The sequence below is a fragment of the Amblyraja radiata genome, chromosome 39, assembly GCF_010909765.2.
Source record: "Amblyraja radiata isolate CabotCenter1 chromosome 39, sAmbRad1.1.pri, whole genome shotgun sequence".
Classification (NCBI taxonomy): Eukaryota; Metazoa; Chordata; class Chondrichthyes; order Rajiformes; family Rajidae; genus Amblyraja; species Amblyraja radiata.
Window position 1 is genome coordinate 12,341,209 of NC_045994.1, and position 14,791 is coordinate 12,355,999.

Sequence of the window (14,791 nt, forward strand, 5' to 3'; positions counted from 1 at the left end):
TTTTATTTGCAAAGGGGGGTTTACGAGAAGGGGAGGGGAGGGGTATGTGTTGGGCTGGCTCGCTGTGCAATATCTCCCCGTGAAGCTGAGAGGGAGGGAAGGTTTGGGAGGCGAGGGGAGGGTGTGTGAAGAGAGAGGGAGGGAGGGAGAGGGAGAGGGGCTGTTATTAGATCGCGTCAGAAGCACAGTGGCGCGCAGGGATGGGGAAGGCGTGCGTGCGCTGGTGCTGAAGTTACACAGTTACAGACTGCGAGGTGGTGGGAGCGTTTGCAAGGGGGAGGGAAGGGGGATGCTCGGATGAGACGGCGGCAGCAGCCCTGGCTGGGAGCTGGTCAGGCGGCGCGGCGCTGGGCCAGCCCGGGTATCGCCGGCCGGGCAAACTTCGCTTCGCCCCCAACCTCGCCGCCGTGCCCTTCCATGGCTTGCTCGCCGGGCTGGCCAGAGCACGGCGCTTCGCTTCCCAGGGGATCTCATTGCTATTCATGGATATCAGCGATCCCGACTCGCTGCCAGTTAGACTGACAATCTACTGTGCAGACCTTGGAGGTGGAGAAGAAGCGGTATAAAGCAGTAGGATTAGGGCACCGGCCGACTACAGCATGGGTAAGTGATGCGGCGCGTTTAACCCTTATCCCATCTTATCCTTCCAGCACAGTGGTTGTCAACCGCTGGTCTCCCTCACCGTTAACAACACAAAGCGGCCAATGGACCCGCGCTGCCCCCACCCCCCCCCCCCCTAAATGTCACCAGCACCCCTCCCCCTCCCCCCACCACCCCAATTCCACCAGCACCCCCTCTCCACCACCCCCACCCCCAATTCCACTAGCACCCCCTCTCCACCCACCCCCCCCCCCAATTCCACCAGCACCCCCTCTCCACCCACCCCCACCCCAATTTCACCAGCACCCCCTCTCCACTCACCCCCCCCCCAAATAAAAGTAAAATTTATAATAATAATAATAACAACGGGTGTGTAGGAATGAAATGCAGATGCAGTAGATTTTACACCGAAGGTAGACACAAAAATGCTGTAGTAATTCAGCGGGACGGGCAGCATCTCTGGAGAGAAGGAATGGGTGACGTTTCGGGTCGAGACCCTTCTTCAGATAATAACAATAATAACGGGTGTTTGTTTACTAACCCAAGCGCTCTGGGTATTGGAATGCAATGTATACTGCGCCGGTGGTTTGCAACTGCCCTCACTAATCGGTGACTATCTCATCTCCTCTCTCTCTCTCTCTCTCTCCCTTCCTCTCCCTCACTCTCACCCCCTCTATTTCCCTCTCCACCCCCTCTATCTCATTCTCTCTCTCCCCCCCTTTTCTCCCCCTTTCTCTCTCACCCTCCCTCTCTCTCCCCCTCTCTTTCTCCCCTTTTCCCTCTCCCCCTCTCTCTCACCATCTCCCTCCCTCTCTCTCCACTCCTCTCTCTCTATCTCTGCCCCCTCTCTCTCCCCCTTTCTCCCCCCCTCTCTCTCTCCCTCTCACTCTCCCTCTCACTCTCCCCCTCTTATTCTCCCTCTCTCTCATTCTCTCTCGCCATCTCTCCCCCTCTCACTCCCCCACTCTCCTCTCTCTCCCTCCCGTCCTTGTAGGTTTCATGAAATATCTCCTTGCCCCGAGATCTGTGTTGCTCCTGGTCCCCGCCGTGTTCCTGACGCTCCTCTCCGACGCAGAGAGAGTGTGCCCGAGGACATGTAGGTGCGATGGTAAAATAGTCTACTGCGAGTCCCAGGCGCTGCAGGAAATCCCCGGGAACATCTCCTCGGGATCTCTGGGCCTTTCCCTCAGGTATAACAGCATCAAATCCCTCAAGCCCAACCAGTTCTCCGGCCTCAACCAGCTCACCTGGTTGTACCTCGACCACAACTATGTCCACGCGGTGGACGAGAACGCGTTTCAAGGCATCCGCCGGTTGAAAGAGTTAATTCTCAGCTCCAACAAGATCACTCGGTTGCCCAATGGCACCTTCCACCCGGTGCCCAATCTGCGTAACGTGGACCTCTCCTACAATAAGATGCACGTCTTGCAGTCGCTGCAGTTCAAGGGATTGAGGAAGCTCCAGAGCCTGCATCTGAGATCCAACTCCTTGAAGGCCATCCCGGTGAGGGCGTTCCAGGATTGCCGCAACTTGGAGTTCTTGGACCTGGGTTACAACCGACTGCGTAGTCTGGCCCGCAATGCCTTCGCCGGCCTCATGAAGTTGACCGAGCTGCACCTGGAACACAACCAGTTCTCCAAAGTCAACCTGGCCCACTTCCCGCGTCTCTCCAGCCTGCGGACTCTGTACCTCCAGTGGAACCGCATCAGGGTGTTCAGCCAGGGGATGTCCTGGACCTGGAGCTCCCTGCAGAAGTTGGACCTGTCGGGCAACGAGATCCAAGCCATCGTGCCGGGCGTATTCCAGTGCGTGCCCAACTTGCACAGCCTCCACCTCAACTCCAACAAGCTGACCACCATCAGCCAGGAGATCCTCAGCTCCTGGACCTCCCTGGCCACCATCAGTCTCTCCTCCAACATCTGGGAGTGCAACAGGAACATCTGCTCGCTGGTCAACTGGCTGAAGAACTTCCAGGGCTACCGAGAGGGCGCCATGATCTGCGCGGGGCCCAAGCCTCTCCAGGGCTACAATGTCATGGAGGCTGTCGACCATCACAAAATCTGTGCGGGGGTGACCCCGGTTGCCACCCAGCGACCACAGGGCTCAAAGACCACCCAAAAGACCACCACCCCCAGGCCAACCGCGGTGGCCAGTCTCCCCGTCACTGCCCAGCCTTCCAACGAATCCATCGCCGAATCGGACCATGAGTTTGAGTACATCTCGTTTCACAAAATAATCGCGGGCAGCGTGGCTCTCTTCCTGTCAGTCACCATGATCCTGCTGGTCATCTACGTCTCCTGGAAGAGGTACCCGGCCAGCATGAAGCAACTGCAACAGCGGTCCCTGATGAAGCGGCGCCGGAAAAAGAAGAGGGAGTGCGAGCGGCAGGTCAACTCCCCCTTGCAGGAGTACTATGTGGACTACAAGCCGACTAACTCTGAAACCGTGGACGTACTGGTGAATGGCACGGCGGCTGGCACCTACACTAGACCCAGCCCGAGGGAGTGTGAGGTAAGATGCATTCTCCTCAGGAGGGGGAGGGGGGGCATCACCTCAAGCATTGGCTTGGGGCTGTCCTGTCTGTCGTTAGTATTTGACCCAGCTTTTCATCTGCTGCTTCTGATTCTTGTTTTTTGGTTTCTTGGTGCTCCAGAATATTCTATTCCAAATGGAATTTAAACTGGAGGTGGTGGAGGGAAGACTTAAGCCAGAAAGGGTTTTTGGGAAGAAAGAGCTAACTTAAATTTAGTTGCATCCGGTTGGGTAACTATGGTAGGGTGAAGACTATTCCATGCTTTAACTGTGCGGGGGAAGAACGAATTGTTTGCTGTGCACATCTGTCTTGGTAGCTGGAATCTCAAATTGGATCGAATGCCCTCGTCTGCTCCTAATTGGTTTGGGTTTGGTGTAGGTCTTGTAATCTAATTCGGGTGCAAGTTGGGCGAGTCAAGCATCCACGGCACCAATATTCTTTCAGTGTCTGCCAACAGGCGTTTGGTCCAAACCTTGTTGTGTTGTGTTGGCAATGTTGCATACATGGGATATCAAATGAGTAATGCAGTTGTTAACCGTTTTTTTGTGTATGGTGTCAATTGAGTGGAGTATCGTGAAAGTTTGTGGTCAATGAACGAAAAAACGTTTTGCTTTTTGCATAGAATTTGATTCATTTTGCCTCATGTGAAAGTACTCAGTCTGTCTGCCATCTTCTCAAGAAGTGGCCATGGGCCTTTACATCCTACTGACAGGTCTATGCCAATTTTGCTCCATGTGTGTCCAATTTCTCACCAGCGGTTCTTCCTCTCTGCTGGGCATCCAGTGGTTAGAGTGGCACAATGAAACTGTATGTAGAATTGAGAGGCCAATGAATTCAGACTCCAGTTGTTAATTAATGTATGTCAGCAGCTATAAAGGCCAGCGATAGCCATGAAACTACTGGATTGTCATTACGAACCATCTGCCTTACTGAAATATCTTTCAGGGGATGAAATCTGCCATGCTAACTAGATCCAGAAACATAGAAACATAGAAAATAGGTGCAGGAGTAGGCCATTTGACCCTTCGGGCCAGCACCGCCATTCATTGTGATCATGGCTGATCATCCACAATCAGTAATCCGTGCCTGCCTTCTCCTCATATCCCTTCATTCCACTCGCCCCTAGAGCTCTATCTAACTCTCTCTTAAATCCATCCAGTGACTTGGCCTCCACTGCCCTCTGTGGCAGGGAATTCCACAGATTCACAACTCTCTGGGTGCAAAAGTTTTTTTCTCATCTCAGTTTTAAATGGCCTCCCCTTTATTCTTAGACTGTGGCCCCTGGTTCTGGACTCCCCCATTATTGGGAAAATTTTCCTGCATTTAGGATGCAGCAAAATGTCCAGTCCTTTTGTAATTTTATACGTTTCTATAAGATCCCCGCTCATCCTAAATTCCAGTGAATACAAGCCCACTCTTTCCAATCTTTCCTCATTTGACAGTCCCGCCATCCTGGTGTTTAAGTTCGTGAACCCACGCTGCACTGCCTCAATAGCAAGGATGTCCTTCCTCAAATTAGGAGACCAAAACTGCGCACAATACTCCAGATGTGGTCTATATGTGACTCCAAATCCAATCTGGTTGACTCAAAGCATTCCACCAGAAAGTGAAAGTAGACCACTCACAAGCAACAAATAAACTTCCTGATGACACAGGAGGAGGCAATTATGGCCCGTTATCCCCATGCAGGTTCCTAATCTGGCCTTTAGATTTTTGTCTTTAGAGGTACAGCATGGAAACAGGCCCTTCAGCCCACCGAGTCCCCACCCTGCATACTAGCACTATCGTACACACTGGGGACAATTTACAGTTTTTACTGAAGCCAATTAACCTACAAACCTGTATGTCTTTGGAGTGTGGGAGGAAACCGGAGCACCTGGAGAAAACCCACGTGGTTACAGAAAGAATGTACAAACTGTACAGGCAGCACCTATAGTCAGGATCGAACCCTGGTCTCTAGCACTGTAAGGCATCATCTCTACCGCTGCACCACTGTTGTCTTGCTCAGGGCAGTCTGCCCCCTGTGAATGATTTGATAAGAAACCTAGTCCCCAGTTGGCAATTTCCTTTCCCACTGCAGATGAGTTTAACGCAGAGGTGTTGTGTTTAGACATCCAGCAATTTCATGCCATTGTTCCGCAAAACCTGCCTGTCGATGTAAATGTATTAAAACATCTGTCACGGCACCTGTCAGTCAATTCTTGCGTGACAGCACTCTGGGTGGTGGTGTGTTGAACACTGCGGGTGTGGCTTTAGTACTTCAAGCCGATGAACACAGTCCCTCTGTTATTTCGATGCAAACTGTTTATTTGCCTGGATCGGATTTGACTTCCGATTAACAAAGAGAGGGCAGTCCTTCGACGAGATGCTTTCCAACAATTCCAATCAGTCAAACGTGAAGTGTACAGGAAGGAACTGCAGATACACAGAATCTCTTGCCCAGAGTAGGGGAACCGAGGACCAGAGGACACAGGTTCAAGGTGAAGGACAAAAGATTTAATAGGATTCTGAGGGGTAACCTTTTCACACAAAGAGTGGTGGGTGTATAGAACAAGCTGCCAGAGGAGGTCGTTGAGGCTGGGACTATTTGAGAAACCATTAGGCAGGTACATGGATAGGACGTTTGGAGGGATATGGACCAAGCGCAAGGCAGGTGGGACTAGTGTAGCTGGGACATGTTGGCCAGTGTGGGCAAGTTGGGCCGAAGGGCCTGTTTCCATACTCTATGATTCTATGCTAGTTTAAACCGAAGATAGACAGAAAAAGCTGGAGTAACTCAGCGGAACTGGTAGCATCTCTGGAGAGAAGGAATGGATGATGTTTCGGGTCAAGACCCTTCTGCAGACTGAGAGTAAGGCGAAAGGGAAACAAAAGACATAGGTGGTGATGTTGGGGTTTCTATGCTGTGTGACTCTGTGACTTGCCCTGGATTGTCAACCAGAACTGACTCATGTCCAGGACATAAGTGCTACCCTCTGGAGAGAAGGAATGGGTGACATTTCGGGTCGAAACCCTTCTGAAGAGTCTCCCATTCCTTCTCTCCAGAGCTGTTGCCTATCCCGCTGAGTTACTCCAGCTTTTTGTGTCTATCAGTTAAACGTGAATCGGCCTTTTATGTACGTTTGGTAGTTTAATTACTATTGGAATCCTTTTCACAAACAGGCCTTGTTGGAGCAAGCATATTACGTCAGTATTGTAGTAGTGTAATGGGACTATGGCTCACACTGTGATGAAATCTCTAATACAGCCGTAAAAACAGCTTTTTTCGCACGGGTCGTAGCTCTACTCGATAACTAAAATTCTGTAGCCTTCTTTTGCTCTGGTATTTTATTTAATTCACGTGTTTAATCTATAATGTTTTATTATAAATGTTTTATGTGCCATTCCTAACTGTCACTGTATGCCATGTAGTCACTTGCGGGCGGAGCACCAAGGCAAATTCCTTGTATGTGAATACTTGGCCAATAAACTTGTTCATTCATTCATCCATCCACATGCCAAAGTTTCACTGTTACACATTGAACCTCAGCACACTGATTAGCTGAAACATCACATTGAAGACCCTTTATCAGGCTTGAAACCTTCTCTATCCACAGACGCTGCTGACCTTTGAGCGTTTTGTGCGTTCGTTTTCAGTTTTCCATCATCTGCAGATTTTTGTTTATCCAGTAAATAACTGTCCCCCTGGTACCTTTGTCGCAGCCAAGCACAGAGTAATTTGCTCCTGGCCTCAGCTACGCTGTTTAACGGAAAATAAATAGTCTGCGGTACTGCACAAAATCAAAAGGCGGCAGGTGATGGAAATCTGAGATAAAAGTTGGAAATGGTGGAGGAAATGGTCAATGAGTCAGGCAGCATCGGTGGAGAGAGAAACAAAGTTACTGCTTCAGTCGCAGGGTTGGCCTTCATGAGCTCGGAAGACAAACAATGAAGCACAGTACCTGTTCGAGGTGAATGGCCATAAGGTCATAAGGAATAGGAGTAGTATTAGGCCATTCGGCCCATCAAGTCTACTCTGCCATTCAATCATGGCTGATCTATCTCTCCCTCCTAACCCCATTCTCCTGCCTTCTCCCCATAACCTCTGATGTCTGCCAATGGAGTGAGATCCATCTGAATTCTCAAGCCTCCCCAGTGTCTATCAGCTAATGGAACATAGATTCACATAAAACCTGTACCCCTGATAGTAAAGGAGATGAATGAAGAATGAATATGCCTTTGGTGCTGTTAATTCCCTCCCACCCTTGTGGGACTGCCATCATCAATAGGGCAATACCATGGCACAGCGGTAGAGTTGTGGCCTCACACAGCATCAGAGACCCTAGTTTGATTCTGCCTACAGGTGCTTTCTGTGCCAAGTTTGAATTTTCCCCCTGTGACTGCGTAGGTTTTCTCCCCCACTTCAAAGACCTACAGGTTTGTAGGTTAGACATAAAAAGCTGGAGTAACTCAGCCAGTTAGGCAGCATCTCTGGAGAAGCGGAATAGGTGACATTTTGGGTCGAGGCCCTTCTTCCTTTTCTCCATAGATGCTGCCTATCCCACCGAGTTACTCCAGTATTTTGTGCTTATCTTCGGTGTGGACCGGCATCTGCAGTTCCTTCCCGCACAGGTTTGATACAAAGAACATCGATAGATGCTCCTGAACACATCATCAGTGATGTAACCTGGGTGTTTCGGGTCTTTCAACATCAGACACCCTCACCCAGGCGACCCAGCCGTGGTTGATCAGACCACGACTTGTGTTCAGGTGGCATTCGCTCCTCCGTATGGACCTTCTCTCCTGATCCAGAGCCATCTCGAGGCCTTCTCCGCTGCCTCTGTGGTGTTCTTGATGGCCTTTCTCCTCACCACTCCGTTGATGCCCAGTGCATTCAAGGCTTTGTAGAGCAATTGCCCTGCAAAACCCCTGCAGCCAACCTCGATGGACATACACCTTGCCTTCCAGCCCTGCTTACGGCAGTCTACGACCAGCTCTTCATACTTGGCCATCTTCCTCTCGTGGGCCTCCTCCAGACGGTCCTCCCACGGCACTGTCAGTTCCAACAAGACGATGTTTTTGATCGCCTCTGAGACCAGGAGGATATCTGGCCTCAGGGTGGTCCTGGCAATGTGCTGTGGGAACATTCAGCTGTTTCACCAGGTCTACGGAAAGCTGCTTTGTAGGTTAATTGGCTTCAGCAAAATTGTAAATTGTGCGTAGGATTAGTGCTAGTGAACGGGACGACCGCTAGTCGGCGTGGTCTTAGTGGGCCGAAGGGCCAGTTTTCACGCTGCATCTCCAAAGTCCAAAGATTCCATCAGAATCTGTTCAAGGCCACTAATGATGGCCAAGAAAAGTCTTAGACAGCTGCAAAAGCACATATATATGAGGATGAAGTGATGGCCAAGCCATCTGAAGAGATGCCAGATCTTTGAACAGTGCCAAGGCATGTTTCTTTAGGCACCCCGGGCAATGTTATGGAACTTGGGTTAATGACTTCAATGAAACCTAACGGCTCCCGCAATGCAGTAATGGAAGAAAAAAGGCTTGCATTTAGGTATCGTATTGACTATCTCAGTCCTGACATCCAGAGGGACTATAATCACAGGGCCTTTGAAATGTTATCACTCAGCGTTGTAATGTACAATATTTTAGAAGCCATATTGGTGCCACAGAGAGTAAAGAGTAGAGTCCGGGTAAGAAAGAGTCTCGACCTGCAATGTCACCTATCCAAGTTCTCCAGAGATGCTGCCTGACCTGCTGAGTTACTCCAGCTCTCTCTCTATCCATAAGTTCATAAGCCATAGGGGCAGAGTTAGGCCATTTGGCCCATCGAGTCTGCTCCACCATTCAATCATGGCTGTTCTATCCTTCCCTCTCAACCCCATTCACCTGCCTTCGCCCCATAACCCATTGACACCCGTACTAATCAAGAGTCTGTCAATCTCTCGTCTCAACCATACCCAAATTATTTGGCTTCCACGGCCATCTGTGGCAATGAATTCCATCGATTCAACACCGTTTTGCATTATGACCAGATAGTCTGATTGCCAATATTGGTTGAAGGTTAAGAATTCAGGCCAAGAAGACACTAAGGAGAAATATCACTGCAGGCAGAAGAAACTGCAGATGCTGGAATCTATTTGCAAAAACACAACGTACTGGTGGAACTCAGTGGGACAGACAGCATCTGTGGAGGGAATGGACAAGTGACGTTTCGGGTCAGGTTCCTTCTTCAGACCGGATATATTGTTGTCACCATATGGTGCAGGCAGGCAGGCAGGCCCTCATCTGACAAGAGTTCACCTCCAACAGTGCAGCTCTTCCTCAGAACTGTAGTGGAAATACGGCTACATTGAAGAAGGAGTCAAGTCCACCCACAAGCTCAGTAGGAAGCGAGTGAGCTTCTGACTGTGTCACAGCTGATGTATGCAGTACTGTGCCAATTTAAGCTTCATAGTTATCTGCAGGTTTAGGATCTTATTCCGCAACTCTTACACTTTGAAAACTATTTTTTTAGTTTTAGTTTAGAGATACGGCGCTTTGGCCCACTGTCCGCTCCGACCAGCGATCCCCGCAACCTAACACTATCCTACACACACACACACACTGGGGACGATTTTACTATTATGCCAAGCCAATTAACCTACAAACCCGTACGTCTTTGGAGTGTGGGATGAAACCAGAGATCCCGGAGAAAACCCATGCAGGAACGTACAAACTCCGTCAAGACAAGCATCCGTAGTCAGGATCGAACCCGGGTCTCTGGCGCTGTAAGGCAGCAACTCCACCGCAGTGTCACTGTGCAGCTCATTTGTAAAGGACATTTCTTTTAAAGCGCAGAAAAGATGCACCTACCCATGCAAATGCCAGAAATTCTCGTTGAAGAATCCAATGCAGAGGAGAGAGAACTTCTAAAATCTAAGTGACTTTATTTCACAATGCATTAGTATGGTTGGGTTTACTGTAAGGAAGATGTTCGATTTTCCAATGTGTTAATTCTGTGAACCTGGATTAGTGAATGGTATGTTCAGCCCATCTAGGAGTTGACTATGTATTGTGGGTTGTTTATGTTCAGGGCCAGACTAGAAACATAGAAACATAGAAAATAGGTGCAGGAGTAGGCCATTCAGCCCTTCGAGCCTGTCTTCAATATGATCATGGCAGATCATCCAACTCAGTATCCTGTACCTGCCTTCTCTCCATACCCCCTGATCCCTTTAGCCACAAGGGCCACATCTAACTAGCTCTTAAATATAGCCAATGAACTGGCTTCAACTACCTTCTGTGGCAGAGAATTCCAGAGATTCACCACTGTCTGTGTGAAAAATGTTTTTCTCATCTCGGTCCTAAAAGATTTCCCCCTTATCCTTAAACTGTGACCCCTTGTCCTGGACTTCCCCAACATCGGGAACAATCTTCCTGCATCTAGCCTGTCCAACCCCTTAAGAATTTTGTACGTTTCTATAAGATCCCCCCTCAATCTTCTAAATTCTAACGAGTACAAGCCTTGGTCTTCACACTATGCACTTGGTCTTGGTACAGTGGAATCTGGGGGTCGCTAGTCGACACAAACTTGATGGACCGAAGGGCCTGTTTCCACGCTGTATCTCTAAATTTCTATAAGATCCCCCCTCAATCCTCTAGGACAGTGGTTCTCAACCATTTTCAGCGATGTACCCCCTGTGAAATATTTTTTCAGCCAAGTACCCCCTAACCAGCGCAAAAATATAGGCCTACATATATGTAGGCCTATATTTTAAAATCTCACGTACCCCCTGGAGTGCCTTCACGTACCCCCAGGGGTACGCGTACCCCCATTTGAGAACCACTGCTCTAGGACTAGCCAGGGACTAGGTTACGGATCCAGGTAAATTTTCGCTTAACGACCTCAGTTGACAGGTTTGAGGAGTGGAATTAGGCCATTCGGCCCATCATGTCTACTCCATCATTCAATTATGGCCAATCTATCTTTCTCTCTCAGCCCCATTCTCCTGCCTTCTCGCCATAACCCCTGATGTCCTTACTAATCAAGAATCTGTCAAATATCCGCAGACTTGGCCAAATTTGACTTGTGATGAAACGTTAGCGGATTGCGTGAATTGACTGTGAGCCCAGCTGTGTCGGCGTTGAGAATTCCCCTGTAAGCAGTTGAAAAAGAAGTTAATCGAAGATTAAAATACGGTCCAATTTTAATTCTCCCATCAAGGCAAGACTTGTTATCCTATGCCTGCAGTGTAAGCAATTCAATTTTAACACCAAAGTATAGGTTTTTGACCTCCCTAATTTATTGTATTGAATTAAATACGGCCACGCATAACCAGGGATAAAAACTTATCTTTGGTTGCCAGCACTAAATATTAATTTGGTCGCCATTGTATTTTCTTCCTGCTTGCTTATTTACATCACGTTGATGATAGACACAAAATGCCAGAGTAACTCAGCGGGACAGGCAGCATCTCTGGAGAGAAGGAATGGGAGACGTTTCGGGTCGAGATCCTTCTTCAGATTACGCTGATGGTTCTGTGTGTAACAAACGTCTATGTGTTCAGTAGGTTCAGGAGTTCAATGTCAACATAATGGCTTGGGACACTCTGGAGGTCAGATCATGCAACTGATCTCTCCCTGGCTTCACCATTCTGTCCAAAGGTAGTCCCACAAATTACCAAGCCAAAGTACTGATTACACTCTGTGTAGGAAGGAACTGCAGATGCTGGTTAAAAACAAGGATAGACACAAAAAGCTGGAGTAACTCAGCAGGACGGGCAGCATCTCTGGAGAGAAGGAATGGGTCTGAAGAAGGGTGTAGCACCAACTAGTAATCCCCTCATGTAAACACTATCCTACACACACCAGGGACAATTTTCTTACATTTACCAAGCCAACTTACCTATCTACCTACATTCTCTCTTCCCCTCCATCTTTCCTCCACCCATTTGTATCTGGTGTCGGCCATTGAAACCGTTTCTCTTGCATGAAGAAGGGGCTGAAGAACATCACCCATTCCTTCTCTCCAGAGATGCTGCCTGTTCTGCTGAGATGTAAATGGGATTGGTACGAGATGAATATAACAGGGGTCTGGTTGGTTATTAATGAATCGGTTGGCTGGATAGCCTGTTTCTGCACTGTCTGACCATAACACCATCATTAAAAAATACACTATAAAATATAAAAGGTATATTTCGGAGCATAATAAGGACTGGGCTATAAATCCTCTGCTTGCCTTTGAAGCACACATTCAGTAATTGAATATGTACATTTTTACAGGTTTCAACTACCTTTGACTAATAGATATCTCTGATAGATATATACTGTGGCCAAAATGAAGTTGTTTTTTCAGGGATTTTAGCTCTGCTGACCCCATTTAGTTGTTGGCTGGAACTATAGGAATTTTGCTTATTGACTTATTTTCATGGCCCCATCCCAACTCAAGCCAGACGGAGCAGTCTTGAGAAGAGAAGTGAGCTGCGATGCAATGGCACAGCTGGTAGAGCCATTACCTCACAGCGCCAGAGACCCAGGTTCATAGAAACACAGAGAGTAGGTGCAGGAGTAGACCATTCGGCCCTTCGAGCTAGCACCGCCATTCAATATGATCATGGCTGCTCATCCAAAATCAGTACCCCGTTCCTGCTTTCTCCCCATATCCCTTGATTCCGTTAGCCCAAAGAGCTAAATCTAACTCTCTCTTGAAAACATGCAGTGAATTGGCCTCCACTGCCCTCTGTGACAGAGAATTCCGCAGATTCACAACTCTCTGGGTGAAAATGTTTTTCCCCATCTCAATCCTGAGTGGCCTAAACTGTGACGCCTGGTTCTGGCCTCCCCCAACATGGGGAACAATTTCCCTGTATCTAGCCTGCCCAATCCCTTAAGAATGTTATATTCAATCCTGACCTCAGCCACTGTCGGTACGAAGTTCGCCCATTCTTGTGACCACATGTGTTTATATCACAAAGACATACGGGTTGGCAGGTTAAGCAACCTCTGTAAAATTCCCCCTGGTGAGTCTAGGGAGAGGATGCTAAAGTGGGATAATATAGAACTAATGTGAATGGGTGATTGGCGGTCAGGGTGGGATGAAGGAATTATTTCCATGTTGTGTTTCTGAACTAAACTAAACAAAAAAAGTAAGCTGACAGCTGCATTTTTGAAGGAAATCATTCCTCTCTAATAATAATAATAATAATAAATTTTATTTATGGGCGCCTTTCAAGAGTCTCAAGGACACCTTACACAAATTGAGCATGTAGAGGAAAAACATGTAAGGGGAATGAAATAAATAGTAGAGACATGACTAGTACACAAAGTAAAGACAGAATTCAATACAAAACACAGTATGAGGCAATTAATGCACAGATGAAAAGGGACGGGGACGTGGGGCTAAGGATAGGCAGAGGTGAAGAGATGGGTCTTGAGGCGGGACTGAAAGATGGTGAGGGACACGGAATTGCGGATCAGTTGCGGGAGGGAGTTCCAGAGCCTGGGAGCTGCCCTGGAGAAGGCTCTGTCCCCAAAACTGCGGAGGTTGGACTTGTGGATGGAGAGGAGACCGGCTGATGTGGATCTGAGGGACCGTGAGGGTTGGTAGGGGGAGAGGAGGTCAGTGAGATATGGGGGTGCCAGATGGTGGAGGGCTTTGTAGGTGAGGACCAGGATTTTGTAGGTGATCCGGTGGGAGATGGGAAGCCAGTGAAGTTTTTTGAGGACTGGAGTGATGTGATGCCAGGATTTGGTGTGGGTGATGAGTCGGGCGGCTGCGTTCTGGACCAGTTGGAGTCGGTTGATGTAGGTGGAGCTGATGCCAAGGAGAAGTGAGTTGCGATAGTCCAGTCGGGAGGAGATGAAGGCATGGATGAGTCTTTCAGCAGCAGGCGGTGTGAGAGAGGGTCTGAGTTTGGCGATGTTGCGGAGATGAAAGAAGGAGGTTTTAATGACATGGGACTTTATTCATGCTAACATCTCTGCCATAATGAGCTTAGTTTGATGGTGTTCATGAGCATTCAATTCTAATTTTTCCCTATAAGGTCATGAGGTCATAAGTGATAGGAGTAGAATTAGGCCATTCGGCCCATCAAGTCTACTCTGCCATTCAATCATGGCTGATCTATCTTCCCCTCTTAACCCCATTCTCCTGCCTTCGCCCCATAACTCCTGACACCTGTACTAATCAAGAATCTGTCCATCTCTGCCTTAAAATATCCACTGATTTGGTTTCCACAGCCTTCTGTGGCAATGAATTAAAAAGATTCACCACCTTCTAACTAAATAAAATTTTCCTCATCTCCTTCCTAAAAGAACATCCTTTAATTCTGAAGCTAGTGTCATGGAGACTATTGGGGGTCCTAAGAGATTACTAAGATTACATCTCCAGTTAAGGAAGAGAATAAGGTAGTGCATCTCCCAGAAGATGCACACTGCCTAGAGACATTAGGGAATCAGACCACTTTCGGTTGCTGGTGTTAAGCTTAGTTTAGTTTCGAGAGACAGCGTGGACAAAAGCCCTTTGGCCCTTGGTGTCTGCACTGACCAGCGATCACCTGAACGCTAGTTCTATCCGACACACTAGGGACAATTTACCGAAGCCAATTAACCTACAAACCTGCACATCTTTGGATTGTGGAGGAAACCTGAGCACCCGGAGAAAACCCACGTGGTCACGGGGAGAATGTGCAA

General features: G+C 48.3%; 1 protein-coding gene across 2 annotated transcripts in view; it reads left to right on the forward strand.

The window, feature by feature from the left end:
- Positions 1-212: 212 nt before the first annotated feature.
- lrrtm4 (leucine rich repeat transmembrane neuronal 4) overlaps positions 213-14,791 on the forward strand; it is a 175,957-nt gene continuing 161,378 nt past the window's right edge. For both annotated transcript variants that reach the window (XM_033013740.1, XM_033013739.1), the window contains exons 1-2: positions 213-603; positions 1,595-3,111. In XM_033013740.1, coding sequence (XP_032869631.1) covers positions 600-603; positions 1,595-3,111 — 1,521 coding nt within the window. In that variant the 5' untranslated portion in view covers positions 213-599. The remainder of the gene's footprint in view (positions 604-1,594; positions 3,112-14,791) is intronic.